Source organism: Nannobrachium achirus (assembly GCF_963921795.1).
Source record: "Nannobrachium achirus genome assembly, chromosome: 17".
Lineage (NCBI taxonomy): Eukaryota > Metazoa > Chordata > Actinopteri > Myctophiformes > Myctophidae > Nannobrachium > Nannobrachium achirus.
In genome coordinates, this window is record NC_137824.1 from 8,084,933 (window position 1) to 8,107,855 (window position 22,923).

General features: G+C 42.6%; 1 protein-coding gene across 1 annotated transcript in view; it reads left to right on the forward strand.

Moving 5' to 3' along the window:
- LOC308301880 (NACHT, LRR and PYD domains-containing protein 3-like) overlaps positions 1–14,677 on the forward strand; it is a gene marked incomplete at both ends in the record, with an annotated part of 75,382 nt that extends 60,705 nt beyond the window's left edge. The window contains 6 exons of the mRNA XM_080746030.1: positions 4,167–4,199; positions 7,578–7,628; positions 8,086–9,976; positions 12,913–13,083; positions 14,360–14,396; positions 14,534–14,677. Of these exons, the coding sequence (XP_080602156.1) occupies positions 4,167–4,199; positions 7,578–7,628; positions 8,086–9,976; positions 12,913–13,083; positions 14,360–14,396; positions 14,534–14,677 (2,327 nt within the window). The remainder of the gene's footprint in view (positions 1–4,166; positions 4,200–7,577; positions 7,629–8,085; positions 9,977–12,912; positions 13,084–14,359; positions 14,397–14,533) is intronic.
- Positions 14,678–22,923: the final 8,246 nt, after the last annotated feature.

Below are 22,923 nucleotides of genomic sequence, written 5' to 3' on the forward strand. Positions count from 1 at the left end.
CAGACATTGCACTGCCTTTAATGTTATATGCTGTACAGTATGGGTGCTGTATGTGGGTGTATCTATACATGCTGGAATATGGCATACTTTAGAGATATGTGGAATCCATGCACTCAATCGTTTGTTGCGACCGTCAGTTGTCTTGGCTGTGCCTTTCACAGCCAGCTCAGTTGTTTAGCTGATCTGTGTGTGTGTGTGTGTGTGTGTGTGTGTGTGTGTGTGTGTGTGTGTGTGTGTGTGTGTGTGTGTCTGTGTGTCTGTGTGGGTGTGTGGGTGTGTGTGTGTGTGTGGGTTAGTGATGCACAGGTCGGATTTTTTTATGACTTGCGGATCATGCACATATTAAAGTTATACCATGTAACTTTTTTTATAAAACAAATCTTAAAATTGTCCTAACTGTTAAATCGCTAAAGTTTTAGAACCCCCACTCTGTTATTTTCAGCTTCTGAAGCCTTCTCTTTATATGTTTTCAATGAGTTGTGAGGGGGGGAGAATTTCCCGGCAAAATGATGTCATCTCCCACATGATACACTACCGGCCAATCACAGCGCCGATCATACACCACCGGTCAATCACAGCGAGTCTTGCTGTCTCTAAAGGAAGTAGCTTCCCTCAGCAACTGTGTTTACATTGGTGAAGGAATCTTGCTTGCTACTCCCTCAATTCTGGTCTAAAAATGATGGGAGACGGCTCTACGGAATCGTATCGGCAAGGCGGAGGTGCTCGCGACGGCCGCGGTGGTCCGCGGACCACCGGAACGGGCGACTCCGGCCGAAAAAAGCAATACCGCTACTGACCACTAGTTGAGCAGCTTCCACAGTACAGCTTTAATTATTTGACTCACCCCAGCCCGCCCGCACCACCGCATACATTTTCACAATCTGCCCGGCCCGTCATTAAATATGTCTTTGAATGTGGATTTTATTCTGTCCATTGCAGAAAGGCAGCCAAACCCAATGGTGCAAAAACAGAATGGCACCATGTGCTCTAAATCAGTGCTGATTTAGAGCACATTACATACTGCAGTGCACCATTTTAATTGACAACACTCCTGTATAGTTCTTAGAGCCCTGCACAGGCCCGAAACGTGGGGCCCGGGCCTCCTTATTATTTAATTAATTATGTTTGTGCTTGGCTTCCATTCACTGCTGCGCGCATCCGCTACACTCTCAAGGGAAGTCCATACTGTCACCGACCACTGAAAGTTGCGTCGGAAAGGTCCGGTTCAACTACAAAATGACATCTCTTGCAACTACTGAAAAGGATTAATCCTAATTTCAGTTGGGGGGGTTATGTATGTGTAAGACAGTATGTACAGACTGTTTAAGACAGTATGTACAGACTATGTAAGACAGTATGTACAGACCTTTAGCTGTGCTCTGTGGCCTGCAGGGCTCTAATAGGTCTATACACACGGAGCACAACACACAAAAGACAAAATTAATATCTATAAATAGAAAAGACCGACAGGTTTAAGTGCACCGCCTTCAACTTTTTATCAGAGCAACAGCTGTAGTCCCTCATCGCAGCTGCACTACAGTAGCCAAGCCAGCAGAAGATAATTAAACAGTCCACTCACTTAATGCTGCGGAGGTTTAACACACTTTCAAACGGTGTACCTTTGTTTTAGTCACAGGAGCATGGTTTTCATCTCATAAATATGAACTTTAGTCAAAATCTTGTATATAATCCATGTGTTTTCTGTTTACATCTGAGCTGCAGATGTAGGCTGCGCCAAGTAGCCAATAACAACAAGCAGAAGCATTTCAAAATGATCCATTTCAAAATAAGATCCTCCCATAATATGATTAGGCAACTGGTTTTATTTTTAAGTCTACTTACAGGAAGTACAATGGACTAAATTAGAATTACATGTTACTGACTGTATGCAGAGGACCTTTCTAGACACCGTGGCTGGAGAGCATAGGGAAGGACCCTTGCTATCTAGGTCGTCCTCAGACGAGCCCTCCATCGTTGTTTCCAGTCATCTCGGTTCTCCATACATCTGGCCAGCTCATTGGTGTTCTGTGTCCCTACGTCTTCCTTGAGTATGTCCACGTATGTTCTTGTGGGACGTCCTCGCGACCGGTGCCCATGTGTTGGCTCCCACAGTACCAATTTGCTGGCTGGAAGCTCCTGGTGTCTTTGGCAGTGTCCTGCTACTGACCCTTGCTGCACATTATACATTATTTGAACCACCCCAAACCGCCCGCAAATAAAGTGTAAATGTCTTGACCCAACTCAACCCGCCCTGCGGGTTAGGGTTCCATCTCTAGTGCATGCGTGCGTGTGTCGGGGGAAATTGCTTCTTGCCCAGTCACCCTTAGGCGTGTTACTTAATACATACAAGAAACATACAAGTTACAAAAGGGCGACTGGGCAAGAAGCAATTTCCCCCAACACACACACGCACACACGTGTGCGCGCGCACACACACACACACACACACACACACGCATACACACATACGTAGATGGAATCTGTTGCAGTTTTTTTGTTCTTGAAATGTATGTTTATAAAAGTATTGGGCCTCATTCGCCCATAACTTTGTAAGTAAGAAAGCGAATTCCTACGTGAAGGCGTGAAAGATTCATGAAACGTTCTTATGAAGGCAGAATTGTTCATAATAACTATGTTCTTATGATGATGGGTCCCCATACCACACTTTGAGAACGACTGTCTAAAGATATGGGAAAATAAATTGTTGTAATTTAAACCCTATATTATTATACATTATACAACTGTAGAATTGAAGAAACTTCAAGAATAAATTATTTTTGCACAAACATGGCACACTTAACTCAAACTCTGCCACAAAAATACCCCTTTGTACCCCTTCTCTGCCATGCCCGTAGAACCCGTAAATGTAATAAAAAATAATTAAAAAACATTTTTTTATCGAAGCGAAACTAAAATAGGCCGGAACTAATGCTCCGTGATCGGTTTCTACACGGACACATTATTGGGCGGACCCGTTAGCATTGAGCCCCTAAACCGGAAGCCGATGGTCCGTCGTCTATTTTGGCCCGTTACCTTACTGTTTAAACTCCGCGGCTTACAATTTTTACAATTGATCAATTGTAAAAATTTAAAAGGATTTGAGAAGCTGATGGAAATACGCGAACACACGACGCATAGCAGTGTCCGATCACGCACGATGGGAACTGGATGAGAGCCTACGTTAACGGTAGGAGAAGCCAGCAGTGAAAGACATAGAGAAATTTACGGGCTTCACGGCCGTAAACTCCGAATGAGAGAACTAAAAGTCACACAGAACTAAAAGGCCATCCTAAGAGTGCTCTTAAGTGTGCGTAGATTCTGTTCTTACTTAACTCATTTACTGCCCCAACCCGAGGTTCAAGAGGATCCAGAGAAAAAAAGCTGTTGTCTTTCTCTGCCAGGCCCGAGGAACCAGAGAATTTAATGTTTTAATCGCTATAAAACAATTAAAAGTATAATCACCATTTAACGCACATCAGGCTAATCGCCCCCAGAAAAGTGCTTCCGGTCCCATTTCTGTTCCCCGGCCATTTCCGTTTCCAGCGGTTGGCAAGTTGGCTTTAGCTGTAAACACAGCTTTAGCTGTAAACTCAGCTAAAGCAATCTCGGCAATAGATGGCTAATTTTTCAATCAGATCTTTTTGTTTGAAAGCTGTGAACAGTGTGCACACGGCCTGGTGCACACCATCCATCGTGCACGATCGATGGACGCGCTCGCGCCCACATTAAAAGGTACGAGAAGTCTGGCAGTGAAAAACATAATAGATTTTGAGTTAACACTTCTACACGCTCACATGTGTAGGGTGTAGAAATCACCGCAAGCAATCAGAGACCACGCACGAGACCACGGGTGTAGAAATCACCGCAAGCAATCAGAGACCACGCACGGCAATGTGCACGCGCGCGATACACCAAAATACCTGGCACTGAACTAGAAAAAAAGAAAAACGGAGACTGAGGCTAAGAAAACATTGGTGTATGCCAAAATCTTCTTAAAAACTTCATAAGTGGGTCTAAGAAGAAATGTCTTTGTAAGAACCGTTGGTGAATGAGGCCCACTGTTTTATATGTGGAGGTAGACTAGCTGTGCCTTCGAACAGCTAATGTTACTGTATGTCATGTCATGTCATGTCATGTCATGTCACTGTGTTTGAATTTCTTCTCAGGTCGTATAAGGAAGATGTTTTCATCTCCTGAAGGTGAGTTTGAGAACTTTATTTAAGCAGTTGAACCTCCTACTAATTTCATAATAATAATTGCGACCGAAGGTCGCAGTTTAGTATGAGAAACGGCACATCATGTCTCCGTCCGTGTGTGCTTTTTTACAGTCTATGAGTTTGTCACTCTGACATCACTGTGAACAGAATCCCTTTTATGCCCATATATGGAGATCCCTGATGTCATCAATATTAAGCCAATATCTCACAGGACTTAATATGGGAATGCCCATAATGGAGGCCACATTGGCCACATACCACACTAACAGAATCCATATACTGTATGGCCAAGACAGTAGGGATGTAAAAAGGTGTCCAAAATGAAAATCGATTACCATAATTCACCCTTTGTTAGCCTTCTGGTTGGTCCCTGACTGACCAACCAGCAGGCTCTATCTGCCTTGTCCCGCCCTGGTTCCGCCTTTTTTATGTTGAATTTGCTGAAACATAATTTTTGGAGAAATAAAAGCATTTAAAAACATGCTGAGTCACCATACTGCCACTGAGCAGCTACATTTTACTGAAACCAAGTTTGAAATTAGAATTGAACGCATAGAATAACAATACGAAGCAACCGAATTAAAATGGTAGTGGATGGAGTGTCCCACCGAGTGTCCCACCAAGACACAGCAACCAATGGGTGTGAAGAGGGGCGGGACAACGGGCGGGACTTGACAAAGGGTGAATTACATTACTCTCTTAATGCCAAAAGCGTATTAATTGTCTTTATTTATAATGAGGCTATGTGCCAAAAGCGTATTAAGTGTTTTTTGTATTAATGTGGTTATAAAAAAACTCATATGCTATCAATTCTCGCTGAAATCTCTACTAGTGGATCATACCCTTTGAACCGGAACCAGAAGTGCTGATCGGTTTCGAGTCATTGTTCTTGTTTTTTTTTTTTGTTTTTTTTTTAATTTCTCGTATAGACATTCGGGCCTCTAGCGCCTCAGCCGTTTGTCTAAAATGGATGCGGTAAAAAGTGTGGAAGAGTGTGGAACGCGCAGAACACACATAGCGCACCTTCGTAGCGTGAACGCCGGGGTTATTGCTTAGGGAAGAATTGCTTTGAATGGCTATTTCTGTTGTTTGCTAACCAGGGGAGGGGGAAGGTGAGGGGAGTGCTGAATGAGGGGTTCATTTTAGATGTGAGGTGGGGGGCTCCGAGTGTTGTAAGGAAAGTAGGTTTTCAACATCTTAAAACTGTCTTTGTTTTGGTCAGTAGACATGTATTTTTACTTTTTGCTACAGACGAGACTGATCAGCCTGGGCTGCCATGACAGTGATTGTCAGTCCCAGAGCATGTGTGGTCGTGACAGAAAATAACCGATCTACAAGCTCACAACGCGTCGTGTCCGCGACATTTTGTGAGCTTGTAGATCAGCTTCAAGGAGAACTCTGTGCTTCCCTTAAGAGTTCCCTATCATTGTGAGACACTCACTATGCGCTGATATCCCATCGTGAGTGTCTCACTTACAGAGGTAAAAGAACCAGGATTACATACGTAACCTTTAGTTTTCCACTGCAAGAGAATTTAAATAAGTAAAGAGGGTAAACTCCCAATTAAAAGAAATAGAAAATACTATACAACATTGTAATCACATGTTGCATGGCCTCTAAATTATTATTATATTTTTTATATTCAATAATAAGGGTAATTATAATAATAATACTTAATTGGAACTATGACCACTTTGTGCTATTGCATTTTAATTATCACATTAATCCTCGTCTTTGTTTTCAACAACCAACCACGACAACAGTGAAGGCAAAAGGAATAGTCGGGGGCCTTAGGGTTGTTGTGTGCTATCAGTATAAAGGTGCCAAATTTTGCACAGATGTAGCCCAGGCCATGCTCTAATGATTTAGCTAGGGCGCCCGAGTCGGCGACCTTTAGGGTCGCCACAGCAGCCAAATCAAGTTGGGCTCCCATTGACTTTCTATACAGGAGGAAAATACCCAGAAACAAATCTGCTTTAAAGAGGTGGTGCCATAGTTTTGTACTTTTTCTGTTTTTCATGTGTCTAGGAGGTTGAAAGTACTTCATTAGACCCCCTGATGTGTTTTTTTTTTTGAGAAATGATGTATTCTCTTAGTATTTGTTTGTTTTCTCTTGGAGGCTGCCCCTTGTGGTCAAAAGTGTCAGTCAAAAAACACAGATACTAAGTGTGTCACAGTATCAACTCCTCCCCAATTGCCATTCACCCAACACTGTGGGGTGTGGCTATATCAGCTGGGTCACCACCCACCATGCCATCCATGCATACTTAATGAACTGGGGGTGTGGCCACATAAAAACCCAATTTGAACTCTTTCTGTATACTTTTTTTGGAAAAAAATCTTCCTCCTAGTATAATCATAATACCTGATAATCATGTTTTATAGGGGGGGAAATCATGGCACCACCTCTTTAAGTAGGATGTGAGGGGTCAAACTAGGGGTTTGTCATGATGCTGAATCCATTGCAAGCATTTGTTTTGCACAAAAAAACTTTCCTTGTGCTAAAAATTGCCCCCAAAAACGCCCACAAACTCATCACTAAACCATCGTTTTGTGGGGCATTTTTTAGCCCAAGGAAGGTTTTTTGTGCAAAACAAATGCAATGGATTCAGCATCATGACAAACCCATTGACTTTCTAAACACTATACTACAGGAGGAAAAGAATCTGCTTCAAGTAGGATGTGAGAGGTCTAACTTGGACCTCTCACATCCTACTTGAAGCAGATTCTTTTCCTCCTATGGTATAGTGTTTAGAAAGTCAATGGAAGCCCAACTTGATTTGGCCGCTGTGGCGACCCCGAAGGTCGTTGACTCTGTCGGGTGCTCTAGCTAAATCATTAAGGCCCCAGACTAGAAAGTTCACACACCAGCATGAATGAAGCAGGGTTTTAGATATGAAGCTGGGTGATGGAGAAATGAATGAAGCTCAAAAAGAAATTACATATTTGGGTTGTATTGTAGATAATACATTATCTGGAGAAAGTATGTCTCTAAGGGTTATCACCAAGGTCAACTAAAGGATTATTTATTTTTGACCAGAATAGCAACCTACGGTGCATGGATTAAGGAGCAATGAAGGTTTTGGCGGCAGCACTCATTCCGTGTCATTTTGGTTATGCCTGTACAGAAAATTAAAACAAACAAATAATCTTTTCACTGATTTAAAAAAAAGGCTGCCGATGTGCAATTTGATTGTAATATTATTACTTTCACATTCTAGATAGACTGAATTAATAGTGTGTGTGTGTGTGTGTGTGTGTGTGTGTGTGTGTGTGTGTGTGTGTGTGTGTGTGTGTGTGTGTGTGTGTGTGTGTGTGTGTGTGTGTGTGTGTGTGTGTGTGTGTGTGTGTGTGTCATAGACTATCCTCTAAGAGTTTTTCCATCACCAGACAGTCATCCACCAGAACATGGTATGTACAGGATGTTTCTCTTTTGTTACAACTTGTCTAATGTCTCTAAACACAAAAATTGTGTCTATATTTTCTATAACACAATATACAGTAGGTAACAATATGTCTTTGATTGAAAAAAGAAAAGATAGGAAAGATCTACGAGCTCACAAGGTGTTGTTCAACATGTTGTGAGCTTGTATATCAGCTATATTTCCTAGATCAGACGTCAAACAGAATACTTTAACGTAGCTCAGCGATTAGTTGTGAGCTGGTAGATCGTGTATTTAGGTTGTTCGTAGTAATGACAAATTATGCACGGCTTGAGTGGTTAATCCTTGTCAACAATTTAGATAATGTGAGATCAAACTGCTTTTCCATAGCTCAGTGGCTACAGCAGCAGAAACATTAGAATGACCAAGACCTCTCATTGGAGGACCACATCTACCATAACATGCTCTGTTCTTTGGTCATTTAGAAACTCCTGATCCTGTGTGTCAACAACTCAAGTCAAAGCTGAAGCAGAAATTTGAGTGTTTGTTGGAGTGGACAAAGGAAGGACCAAAAACACTTCTGAATAAGATCTACACAGAGCTCTACATCACAGATGGAGACAGTGGAGAGGTCAATAAAGAACATGAGATCAGACAGATTGAAACAGCATCCAGGAAACCAGCTGGACTAGAAATACCAATCAAATTAGAAGACACCTTTAAGTCTTTACCTGGACAAAATAAACCAATCAGAACAGTGATAACAAAGGGAGTGGCTGGTATTGGCAAAACAGTCTTAACTCAGAAGTATGCTCTGGACTGGGCAGAAGACAAAGCCAACGACATTTTCCATTTTGTGTTTCCATTCACTTTCCGAGAGCTGAATTTGATGTTAAAAGTGAAGAAGAATTACAGCCTGGTGGAACTAATTCATCACTTTTTTGGTGAAATCAAAGAAGCAGGAATCTCCAGCTTCAACAGTTCCAAAGTTCTGTTCATCTTTGATGGTCTAAATGAGTTTCGGGCTCCTCTACGGTTCCAGGAAAATAACATCTGGATTGATGAAACGCAGCCAACATCAGTGGACGTGTTATTGGCAAACCTCATCAGTGGTCACCTGCTTCCCTCTGCTCGCATCTGGATAACCACACGACCTGCAGCAGCCACTCGGATCCCTAGAGATTATGTTGACAGGGTGACAGAGGTCAGAGGGTTCACAGACGTTCAGAAGGATGCATACTTCATGAAGAGATTCAGTGATGATGAGAACAAGGCCAGAACAGTCACCTCACACATCAAAACATCACGAAGGCTCCACATCATGTGTCACATCCCAGTTTTCTGTTGGATCATTGGTTCAATTCTGGAGAACATGTTGAAAAAAGCGATGAAAATATCACTGCCAAAGACACTGACTGAGATGTACCTCCGTTTCATGGATGTTCAGTCTGAACAGACCAATGTGAAGTATCATGACAAAGATCAGACACATCCAGAGAAGAATACAAGGGCCATTCTGTCTCTGGGAAAACTGGCTTTTGAACAGCTGAAGGAAGGCAACCTGATCTTCAATGAAGAAGACCTGAATGAGTGTGGCATTCATATCAGAGATGCTGCTGTGTACTCAGGATTGTTGATGTTTAAACAGGTGAAGGGGGGGTGGGAAAAGAAAGAGGTGTTCTGCTTTGTTCATCTGAGTGTTCAGGAGTTTCTGGCTGCTCTTTACGTCTATGTCCGATTCATCAAAGATGGTGTCAACCTACTGTCAACCTCCATATGGTCCAAGCTATATAGAGGCAAACCAGAGATTTATCACCTCTACCGGAGTGCTGTAGACATGGCCATACAGAGTGAACATGGACACTGGGACTTGTTCCTCCGTTTCCTGCTGGGCCTCTCATTGGAGACCAATCAGAGTCTCTTACAAACACTGTTGGGAGAGACAGGAAGTAGATCACAGGCCAATCAAGAAACAGTCAAGTACACCAAGAAGAATCAGGAATCAGTCGATGTGAATCCATCTCCAGAGAGCATCATTCTGTTGGGAGAGACAGGAAGTAGCGATCAGACCAATCAGAAAACTGTCAAGTACATCAAGAAGAAGATCAGGGAGAATCCCTCTCCAGAGAGAAGCATCAATCTGTTCCACTGTCTGAATGAGCTCAATGATCATTCTCTAGAAGAGGAGATCCAACAGCTCCTGAGTTCAGGACGTCTCTCCACAGAGAAACTCTCTCCTGCTCAGTGGTCAACTATTGCTGCCATGTTGCTGTCAGCAGGAAATGATCTGCATGTGTTTGACCTGAGGAAATACCAAGCTTCAGAAGAGGCTCTTCTGGGGCTGCTGCCACTGGTCAAAGCCTCCAACAGAGCTGTGTAAGTGAACTGATAACTGGATACATTTAATATACAGCATATTATGTTGTCTTTTTGTAATAGGAAAGAAAATCGATATTTAACCATGTTAAGTAATGTACTAGTGGGCTTGCAGATCTGCTATTTTGAGCTGTGCTAACCCCACCTACATCTGTCTCTCTGTCTCTGTCTCTCTGCCTCTCTGTGTGTCTCTCTCTCTCTGTGTGTGTGTGTGTGTGTGTGTGTGTGTGTGTGTGTGTGTGTGTGTGTGTGTGTGTGTGTGTGTGTGTGTGTGTGTGTGTGCGTGCGTGCGTGCGTGCGTGCGTGCGTGCGTGCGTGCGTGCGTGCGTGCGTGCGTGCGTGCGTGCGTGCGTGCTTATAGAGTTGTACTATAAACAGACTTAACCCTTAAGTGCTGTTCGGGTCATTTTGACCCGTTTTACATTTTCATTTGTAAAAAAAAAAGGTAGAAGTTGAAAATGTTTCCACCTGAAACTCACTGGCCTTAAAGATTCTTCTGAGATGAACATGTAAAAAAAATATTTTTGCACTACACCCATGCTACACCCCCCTCATATTTTTTGAACCTTAAGTGCTGTTCGGGTCATTTTGACCCGGAAGCACAGAAATACACAGTATTATGCCAAAACACAGACACACAGTCACCCCCACTTCTAACACCCCCCTTCCGAAGCCCCATTCCGAACCCTCCCCCCCCTTCCTATAAGCATGAGCAATATTGCCCAGTATTAAATGAAGTAGTTTTTTTTACATGGATTTCAGCTAAATCAGTAAAAACGCCTAGCTCTTTCAGTGTTTAATGTGATATAGCAAATCAGAAATGCAAACATTTACCAAATATATCATATGAATTGTTTGGTATTGAGTCAAAGTCAATGTATCATGATGATTTGTTAAGTTAAGTTAAAATTAATATTAGTGTTGTTTTTTTTAAACCAAATATCCACCGGGTCAAAATGACCCGAACAGAACGAAGGTGTAGTGAATCTGAACAGAACTTAACGGTTAAAGTGATGATATGAATAAAACTAGAATGTTGCATACCTTTAACATCGCTGACTATGTATTTTATTCGGACTTCAACTTGGATTGTGATCTTAAACATTTGATTCTGACATAATTATTAAATTATACAAATATAAGGAATACTTTACCAATACATACTGATAGGCTACGGTTATTTAAAGCTTTTGTGGGCATGTATGTATTATGCAATGTTTCTTTCTTAATATACAAACATATTGTTTTAATCACTACTGTTTGTTCAGGTTGAGGGGCTGTAACCTGTCAGAGAGATGCTGTGAGGAGTTAGCATCAGTCATCAGCTCCTCCTGGTTGAGAGAACTGGATCTCAGCAATAACGACCTACAGGATAAAGGCGTTAGGCATCTCTGTGGTGGACTGGGAAGTCCAGACTGTACACTTAAGACCCTGAGGTCAGTATTACTGAATATATTCCTGAATTGTTGTTTTATTGTACTGTAGAACTGTAAATGTGCTGTTTTATTTTAGATGGGGAACCGACACAGTACTGGGAACAACAGGATGCCATAGTTTTGTCATAACTAATGTAGATTAACCTTGTGTATCTTTCCTATTGTTTTTATCTGATTTTCCGTTCACAGCCGTTCAATGTCTTGTCTTTCACACAGAGAAGAAATGGTGATGCATGAGTGAGATATAGTCCATAGAAAATGGCTCCGTCTTGACCAAACAAGTAATGGGGGATAAACAAAGGGAGGAAAAGAAATGTTACGAGCACAGATAGAATGGATGTGAATGAGGAAGTGAAGTCAAGCAGAAGGTGCTTTCACGAAGCATCATGTGATATGACTTTATTTTCACTCACCAGCCGCGGCGCATCACCTGTTTACCTGGTTACCATGGTAACCAGCTAACACATCCCTGGATGTGATAACGGGACCGTGGCGCTGCACCGCGGTAATTCTTATCACGTTCCTGGACGTTTTTGGCATCTGAAATGTTAATCAACACTAGGGAAGTCGATACTTTAAATGGTATGAAGTGAACGATACCTTGTTTCGATACTCTTGAACGCACCCGTGGCCGGTCGCATCTGTGCAGCAAGGGATCATGGCGGTGCGACCGACCTCGGCGTCTGCAGCGGCCTCTCCTAGTCACTGTGCAGTGTCATCTGTGTCATCTACGTCTGTATGTTTGTCCGTGTCAGCGACAGTGAAGAAGGGGAAATATATGTATGATCGTTACCCGTTACTGTGAAAATAGCAGACAACTGAAAATAGCCGACAATAGCCAATAATGTTTATTATTATGATGATCTAACATCTATACTCTCCACATGTGACAATGTGTGATCACTGATCATCACCCCTCTCTCTCCCCCTCTCCAGTCTCCACTCGCTGCAAGCAGCAGTTCTAAGTAGAGTGAAAGTGAAAGTCCTCACTCTTTCCATATTGAAGTGAAAGCCTTTTTCTTGGCCACTTGGCCTTTGGTGTTGTCCATTTTTTTTGGGCACAAAGGCCAAACTGAGGGGCAACGGCGGCCATGGCCTCCATGAAATTCTTGCCCTGGTTGAAACACACTTTTTAAGCATGTTAGTTTCGCCAGCCACTGCCAGCGAGCCAGCCTGCCTCTGTGTCTATGACTCTCCATGCTGGGCGTTCATGTGCAGTAGACGGGAACGCGCATTCACGTTCCACATGGAGGCAATCAACAGCGCAAGTGTTGATGTGAGGTTTAAGAATAATAAAGAGAATCAAGGTTTTATTGTCATTACACTACAGGGATTAGAAGCAAAATGCAATATTGTGATCGAGGTGATAATAATAAGAAAAAACTAATACTACTAATACATACTAAAACAGTTATTTAAAGCTTTTGTGGGCATGTATGTATTATGTAATGTGTCTTTCTTAAAATATAAACATATTGTTAATCACTACTGTTTGTTCAGGTTGAGTGGCTGTAACCTGTCAGAGAGATGCTGTGAGGAGTTAGCATCAGTCATCAGCTCCTCCACCTTGAGAGAACTGGATCTCAGCAATAATGAGAATCTACATGATGAAGGCGTTCAGCATCTCTGTGTTGGACTGGGGAGTCCAGACTGTACACTGGAGACCCTCAGGTCAGTATTACTGAATATATTGCTGAATTGTTGTGATATACAGTCGTACGTCCACCACACAAGACCTCTGCATGAGAACAGTAGCTACACTGTAGAACTGTAAAAGTGCAGCAGATGCATGTTTTATGTTAAGGAGAAACTGTATAAAAAGATGGGGAACAGACATTCAGTACTGGGAAGAGGGAGAGTCTTTTTGCAGGTCTTTCAGTCCCAGTGTATCAAAAAGCAACTGGGTTAAGCCCCGTTGTCCGACCAGTTTAACATTCACCAGGTTAGCATTCACCAGCGTCAGCAGGTTAGCATTTCACCAGGTTAGCATTCACCAGTGTCAGCAGGTTAGCATTTCAGCAGGTTAGAATTCACCACCGTTAGTTTTACTGATGTTAGGGTTAAGGTTAGGTTTAGGTGTATCTCCGCCCAAACACATTTTTGGACACTGCTCCTACAGATTTTGCCCTAAAATCACGCAAATCGGTACACAGTATGTCTACACTCATGTCATCAACATGGATCTGTCCCATATAGCGCCACCATCAGGCCGATTTTTTCAAACACATTTTTAGACACTGCTCCTACAGATTTTGCCCTAAAATCACACAAATCGGTACACAGTATGTCTACACTCATCTCATCAACATGGATCTGTCCCATATAGCGCCACCTTCAGGCCGATTTTTTAAAACACATTTTTAGACACTGCTCCTACAGATTTTGCCCTAAAATCACACAAATCGGTACACAGCATGTCTACACTCATGTCATCAACATAGATCTGTCCCATATAGCGCCACCATCTGGCCGACAGGAACTGTGCTCTCACTGGTAAATCCCGAGGGGGCGGGGTGTGCATTTACACTTACAATAGATGGTGCAATAATGCCACAGTGGTCGCTAGTCATTGCTCTTCTGACATTGAGTTTTTGACTATAAAATGTAGACCCTTTTATTTACCAAGAGAAATTACAAATATTGTAATAACAGCAGTGTACATTCCACCCAGTGAAAACATAAAAGAGGCACTTAATGTACTATATCGTTCCATCAGTGAGCTGCAAACCACACATACAGAGGGGATCTTTATTGTGGCTGGGGATTTTAACCAGGCTAACATGAAGACAGTTCTCCCTCAGTTCTATCAGTATGTGGACTTTCCAACTAGGGGCAAAAACACACTGGATCGAGTTTACACTAACATCAAGTGTGCTTTTAGAGCAGCCCCCCGTTCCCATCTTGGCTCTTCAGACCACTGTTCTGTGATGCTGGTCCCTGCATATAGGCCCATGCTCACTAGGACAAAACCTGCTGTGAAGCAGGTGAGGGTCTGGCCTGAGGGTGCCATGGATGCACTACAAGACTGTTTTGAGTGTACAGACTGGGACAGGCAGCAACAGAGGGACAACGGACTGATGTGGGGGAGTATGCTGTTACTGTGTCTGCCTACATTTCCAAGTGTACGGAGGATGTTAGTGTTGTCAAGAACATCACAACACGAGCCAACGAGAAGCCTTGGATGACCAGCGAGGTACGGGAACTGCTGAGGGTGCTTTTAAAGCAGGAGGAGGTGTGGAGCTCAGAACAGCAAGAGCCAACCTGAACCGTGCCATCAGAGTTGCAAAGCGTACCTATAGTCGGAAAATGGAAGGTTTCTTCCAGGACTCTACAGACTCTCGGCGCATGTGGCAGGGCATTCAGTCCATCACAGGCTATAAGGGAGCACCATCACCCTGTGAGGACAATGAGGACTTCCTCAACGAGCTCAATAATTATTTTACACACTTTGAAGCAACAAACAACATAAAACCATTCCTCTTCCAGATGAGAAGGTACTCAGTCTGGACCTAGCTGATGTCCGGCGGACCCTGAAAGGTATCAACGCCCGGAAGGCGACGGGCCCCGACAACGTTCCAGGTCGGGTGCTCAAGGAGTGTGCGGATCAGTTGGCCCCGGTCCTCACAGACGTCTTTAACATCTCACTAAACCAGGCTGTTGTCCCTTCATGTTTCAAAGCTGCTACAATAATTCCTGTGCCAAAAAAGCCCATTATAACATCTCTCAATGATTACCGCCCAGTTGCACTCACCCCAATAACGATGAAGTGCTTCGAGAGGCTGGTAAAGGCACATATAGTCTCCAAACTCCCCCCCAAATTTTACCCATTCCAGTTTGCCTACCGTGCAAAGCGCTCTACAGAGGATGCCATTTCCTCTGTCCTGCACCGGAGCTTGGCACATCTAGAGGGGAAGAACACCATTGTGCGTCTGCTGTTCTTAGATTTTAGCTCAGCATTCAACACAATTATCCCTCAGCAACTGGTGGACAAACTGGACCCCCTGGGCCTTGGCACTCCTTTGTGTAACTGGCTGCTGGACTTCCTAACAGACAGACCTCAATCTGTGCGAGTTGGGAAAAATAACTCCAACGCCATCTCCCTGAGCACTGGCTCTCCCCAGGGCTGTGTTTTGAGTCCACTGCTGTTCACCCTGATGACCCATGACTGCTGTGCGAGGTTCAGTACTAACCATATGGTGAAATATGCGGACGACACGACAGTTGTGGGCCTCATCAAAGATGACAACGAGGATGTATACAGGGAGGAAGTGAGACAGCTGGTGGGCTGGTGCAACACACACAACCTGGTCCTGAATGTCAACAAGACAAAGGAGATCATCGTTGACTTCCGACGGAACCAGCACAGCCACACACCACTCCTCATAAATGACACCGCAGTGGAGGTAGTGAGCAGCACCAAGTTTCTGGGGGTACAAATCACAGACAGCTTGACATGGTCCTCAAACACGGCCTCTCTTGTGAAGAGAGGACAGAAACGTCTGTTCTTTCTGCGCCGGATGAGAAGAGCCCAACTTCCCCCTCCCATCCTCACCACATTCTACAGGGCTACCATAGAGAGCATTCTGACAAACTGCATCTCTGTCTGGTCTGGTAGCTGCAGTGAGACAGACTGGAAAACTGTGCAGAGAGTGGTGAGGACAGCAGAGAGGATTATCGGGACTACACTGCCTTCCATCAAGGACATTGCCCAAAATCGCTGTCTTTTAAAGGCAAATAAGATCATGTCTGACCCTATCCACCCACATCAGGGACTGTTCAACCTCCTGCCCTCTGGTAAAAGGTACCACAGCATCGGAAGCAGAATGGCCAGATTCACCAAGAGTTTTTTCCCCCAAGCCATAAGACTTGTGAACTCTGAAAAAGCTCAAAAGGCTAAAAAGTCACGTTAAAAGTGCATATCCCCTGACCTTTCTCCATGATGCTTAAGAATCCTGTGGGCCATATCCATGAATTTGATTTGTGTGTTTATTGATTAAGTGGTGTTTTCTAGTGTTTTTAGTTTTTAGTATTTTAACTTCTTTTAACTAGGAGCCAGTGAAACGAAATTTCGTTCATTTATGCATTTCATGTATATGTTGAATGACAATAAAGCTATCTATCTATCTATCTATCTATCTATCTATCTAAAACACATTTTTGGACACTGCTCCTACACATTTTTCCCTAAAATCACGCTGCGACCTGACGGTCGCTTATCTCCCGATTAGGGAGTCTTACTGGTCTAAAAGCTCACAATGTGTCACAACGCAACGTGTTGTGAACGCACCCGCGGCCATTCGCATCTGTAACAGTTGAGCTACTGAAAGTTTAATGAATGCTTTAATTGCGACCGTCAGGTCGCATTTACTATCAAAACCTCCACCCGCTGTCTGTCTGTCAGTCTGTCCGTCAGTTAGTCCGTCTGTCAGTCTGTCTGTCACGTCACACTTTTGCCCTACTCATATCTCCGCCATCATTGCCCCTATCTATGTGAAATTTTCCACACACACTCCTTGCCTGCCAAACCACAACTTTCAGGACCCCCGGACCTCCACAGACCCCCAGGGACCCCCTGCCACCGCCGGCAAATAGTGCAAAAATTACCAAATCAACACCCCAATTGGGCTACTCATGGGGAATTCCCGGGGACCACCGACTCCTGCTGCTCCAACAGTCCTTCACCTTCATTGGTTTAACTTTGCCACGCCCCCTCCCCTCATTGGCCAAAACTTTATTTGGCTTTACTCATCAACTGTTTGTCGTACAAACTTCTGGGTGGTATTAATTGACTTGATTAAGAGTCCTTCACCTTAATTGGTTTACCTTTGCCCCGCCCCCTCCTATGAACTTTATTTGGCTTTACTCATCAACCGTTTGTCCTACAAACTTGTGGGTGGTGTCAATTGACTTGATTAAGAGTCCTTCACCTTAATTGGTTTAACTTAGCCCCGCCCCCTCCTCTGATTGGCCCAAACTTTATTAGGCTTTACTCATTAACTGTTTGTCTTACACACTTGTGGGCGGTGTCAATTAACTTCATTAACAGTCCTTCACCTTAATTAGTTTAACTTTGCCCCGCCCCCTCCTCTGATTGGCCGAAACTTTATTTGGCTTTACTCATCAACCGTTTGTTGTACAAACTTGTGGGTGGAACCAATGCCACTTACAGGCCTCTTTGTGTATACTGTGACCTGACGTTCGCTTATCTCCTGATTAGGGAGTCTTACTGATATACTCGTTACTATGAAAATAGCCGACAACTGAAAATAGCCGACAATTATAGCCAATACATTTATTATTATGATGATCTATCACATATACTCTCCACATGTGACAATGTGTGATCACTGATCATCAGTGGTGAAAGTGGTTTGAAATTCTTGCCGGAACTGTCCCAAAATTGGCCGCGCGGCGAAGCTGCGCGGCCGGAAAAAAATTGGGAGGCTCTAACCCCCCAAAACCCCTGAAATGCATAGAAAACTGCATTTTGGCATAGTTATACACACAATAAAAACACTACAGGTCCTACACCTGAATTAGGCAACGGCATTACACTTACTGTAACATGAAACATGATTGAAATCCTAAAGGAAATATCTATAATAAGCCTCCTCATATTGTTCATTGTTCCATACAGAAGGGTAAACATGCAGGGCTAGCATTGATTGATTGATTGATTGAAGACTTTATTAGAAGTTTGCATAGGAAAAGGTACAGTTTCATGACGGTACAGTTCACTGGTACAAGGTCTAGGCCTACTAAAAGGAGATCCGTGAAAAGACTAGGCCTAAGCTTATTTCCACAGGAAACCATTTAAGTATCTCATAAAAACAAAAAAGCAGAATCACCTAAGATAAGATAAGATGTTTATGGTCACTGTACAACAACATTTTGTTTAGTATATCCACATAAACACATACAGTAGCAGCATCAACAAAGAAAGAAATGCTGAGAGCAACATTATTCTATCCTAGTCTAGTCACCATATCTTGCTCTCTTATTTGTTGTCTCCCCAGGCCCCCACACACATGTAAAGCATGTTTGAAAGCTTTATATAAATTCCAGATAATATAATATATTATTATTAAAATTATGATTAACCAGTTATCTAAAGTAACTAAGTACATTTACTAAAGTACTGTATTTAAGTACAGGTTTTAAGTATAGCTTAGCCTACTTTACTGGAGTATTTCCAATATTTAAGCTAGATGCAGAATGGAATCATTTTGGTCTATTCTGCCTTTGGTCTAGGCTGCATCGCATGCAGGCACCATGGCAGGCACAGTGCCACAGACACGACGAGTCTCTCCTAGAGATGGGATTTATGGCTCTTTGAAGTGAGCCGGCTCTCTGGGATCCGTTCCTTTCAAAGAGCCGTTCAAAAGACTGGCTCATTCGAAAGAACGGCTCCCTACTGTGAACCGAATCCTATCGTTCATTTCAAAGAGCCGTTCAAACGACTCGATTCGTTCACGAACGTCCCACCTCTACTCTACCCGATCCGTGTCAAACACTGAAACAGAATCGATTACACTGACCTACACAAACCCACGGGAATAATTTAGAAGCACTTTATCAGAAAATATAGTCTAACTAGTAACACTTGTGTAGCATACTACACTGTAATCTGTATGTTAAGAGGCTATTGTTTTCTTCCTGGACGTGCGTTTGTGGCAGGTTATTTAACATGGGATTTTGACAGCTGGCTTCTCCTTTTCTTAACGGAACTCCGTTCCGGCCCCAAATGTTTTAACGGAACGGGGGTTCCGGCCGTTCCGGCTCACTTTCACCACTGCTGATCATCACCCCTCTCTCTCCCCCTCTACAGTCTCCACTCATAGTTCTAAGTAGAGTGAAAGTGAAAGTCCTCACTCTTTCCATATTGAAGTGAAAGCTTTTTTCTGTATTGTATCAAAAACGTAGATACAGTACATGCGTCTGTAGTCCCGACCGTCTGTAAAAAGTAATTGATCGGTTACTTGAAACACACTTTTTAAGCATGTTAGTTTCGCCAGCCACTGCCAGCGAGCCAGCCTGCCTCTGTGTCTATGACTCTCCATGCTGGGCGTTCATGTGCAGTAGACGGGAACGCGCATTCACGTTCCACATGGAGGCAATCAACAGCGCAAGTGTTGATGTGAGGTTTAAGAATAATAAAGAGAATCAAGGTTTTATTGTCATTACACTACAGGGATTAGAAGCAAAATAAATATTGTGATCGAGGTGATAATAATAAGAAAAAACTAATACTACTAATACATACTAAAACAGTTATTTCAAGCTTTTGTGGGCATGTATGTATTATGTAATGTGTCTTTCTTAAAATATAAACATATTGTTTTAATCACTACTGTTTGTTCAGGTTGAGTGGCTGTAACCTGCCAGAGAGATGCTGTGAGGAGTTAGCATCAGTCATCAGCTCCTCCACCTTGAGAGAACTGGATCTCAGCAATAATGAGAATCTACATGATGAAGGCGTTCAGCATCTCTGTGTTGGACTGGGGAGTCCAGACTGTACACTGGAGACCCTGAGGTCAGTATTACTGAATATATTGCTGAATTGTTGTGATATACAGTCGTACGTCCACCACACAAGACCTCTGCATGAGAACAGTAGCTACACTGTAGAACTGTAAAAGTGCAGCAGATGCATGTTTTATGTTAAGGAGAAATTGTATAAAAAGATGGGGAACAGACATTCAGCACTGGGAAGTTGTGGGAACAACCAGCCTTAATCAACACACCAACTCACTGAACTTATCGATTAAGTTTGGTTGTAGCCTACCAGTAACCAGCTCACTGACTGGGAGAGATTCATTGACACACACTGCTGACTGGTACAGTACAGATCAGTTACAAACCTTGCTGGTTCCGCTCCATTTGTTCCATTCCTCGCATCCCCATTTACTCCAATACTGGGTTTATAAAATCCAAAGCATGAATGTAATCTAAAAGCTCACAATGTGTCACAACGCAACGTGTTGTGACTGAGCTTGTAAATCGTCTATTTTCAGTGAAGTTATTTCAAATGGCTTTTTGGGGCATTTTATTTTGAAGTATCAGTGTGAAACGCAAGCCAGTGAGTTTCTGAACCAATCAGAAAGGACCAGCCCTTGGGATGGGACGGTCACGTGATGCGTAATGTTTTCATTTGTATAGCTTCATTAGCCTGCAGATGGCAGAATGTTTGTTACCAAGTTGCTTATTATTCTAACGTATGATGTTTTCAGATACATATTTTAGTGTGCTGATTAAGTTTGCAATGACTAATACACAGTCTGGACATCATCCTGAATGACATTCAAAACGAAGTAGCTTGTTAGGAGGAATGTGCAGCAATGGGAATAAAACAGCTGGTTGTAATCAAGGTTCATTTATATTCAAAAAGTCTGATCTGTCATCACGCAGCATGTTTTTGTTCACAGTAGTCCATGGGCCATACAAGTTGTCGGTATCAAAAAGGTGGCAAAGGTTACCATGCATTTTATAAAAGCTCTATATCTGTAGATTATATTTTGGTATGATAACCCTTTCTTAGACACAGCTAAATTGGTGTTATCAGCCGCTAGAGTCATAGGCGGACTTTATGGGGGTGCAGGGGGTGCACTGCACCCCCCAGGCATTTCTGAGCATTTAGGAAAAAAAAGTAAGTCTCTAGCCCATTCCTGTCAAGAGTTATGATTTTTTAAAGAATTAACCAACTAATAGTCACTGGTTTCTCCCCATCACACAGAGACCAGCTGGCAACAATAAGTTGATTGATTGGAATGTTAAGTGATCAGAGCCTCTCTCTCTCTCTCTGAAGATAGCATTGCTAAGAATGGGGGTTGTTAGACTATGAATATACCTGAACATAGCTGCAATATCCGAACTGTACACAAAGATTATGTGTTAGGCTTGATAAATAATTAAAGAGGGGTTTCAAATGTAAAAATATCTATTTTTAAATTTATTATTCACTGATATTCCCTTATTGTTAATTACTTAAAATAAATTAAATTACAATAATTATTGTCCTCCATCAAACAAAATGTTTTGTAGCCATTTAGAAATTATAGCTGAAATTATCAAATGGTTTATTCTTATTGGCATATCTTGTAAGCTGCAACTGTGTTACCAATAATGAAAGTAGCTATTTTACTTAATAATGAACACAATTTGTAAAATGACACTGCTCTAACCACACATAATTGTACGTTTTATTTGGTACACTAGTGGTCTGGTGGACACAATGAATAACAGTAGTTGGACAGTGTGATAAGTTAGTGTTGAGGGGTTGACAATTGGCATGTTGCTGCTCAAGCCTGCCCCCCCTAGGGCAAATGGCAAAGTCCGCCTATGGCTAGAGTTGGTGTCCCATTAACTTTACATTACAGGGGGAAAGAAAGCTAAAAAATAATCTGCTTTAAGTAGCATAAGAGGGGTCAAACTAGGGGGTTTTCATGATGCTGAATCCATTGCAAGCAGCTGTTTTGCACGAAAAACATTCCTGGGGCTAAAACAGCCCCCACAAAAGTGTGAAAAGTGATGACTCATCAGTTTTCATCACTAAACCATATTCTTGTGGGACAGTTTTTAGCCCAAGGAATGTTTTTTGTGCAAAACAGATGCTTGCAATGGATTCAGCATCATGAAAACCCCCTAGTTTGACCCCTCATATGCTACTTAAAACAGATTATTTTTTTTATTTTTTATTTTTTTTTTTTTCTGTAATGTAAAGTTAATGGGACACCAACTCTAGAGGCTGATAACACCAATTTAGCTGTGTCTAAGAAAGGGTTATCATACCAAAATATAATCTACAGATATAGAGCTTTTATAAAATGCATGGTAACCTTTGCCACCTTTTTGATACCGACAACTCGTATGGCCCATGGACTTCAGGAAATAATTAAGATTTAGCCTTTTATGGACTTTTGATATAAAAATACACAAAAATGTTTTATTTTCATTTTTTTGGCATGTAGTTACCACAGATAAGCTCTAAAATTGAAAACTGAGAAGTCTCTGATGGGGCCCTGATGGACCCCGGTCAACCCATCTCAATTCTATTAATCAATACATAATTACTGTTTTGTTCCATTTTATAGGTCTTTTCCTTCTTAACTTACACAGATATTGTGATGTATCATAGTTGAAATGTCTTGCAATTATATTGATTATCACAGATATTGTGTATTGTGATGTCATTGTCATCACAAGCCAAATGTCGTCACAATATCGTATTGTGTGTGTGTGTGTGTGTGTGTGTGTGTGTGTGTGTGTGTGTGTGTGTGTGTGTGTGTGTGTGTGTGTGTGTGTGTGTGTGTGTGTGCGTGTGTGTGCGTGTGCGCGCGTGTCCGCGTGTGAGTGCGTGCGTGCGTGTAGGCTGTCAGGATGCAGTATCACAAAGGAAGGCTGTTCTCATCTGGTCTCAGCTCTGGAGTCCAACTCCCATCTGAAAGTGTTGGATTTGACCTCCAATCCTCTAGGAGACGGAGTGGAGCTTGTCCAAGAACGTTTATGTCACCT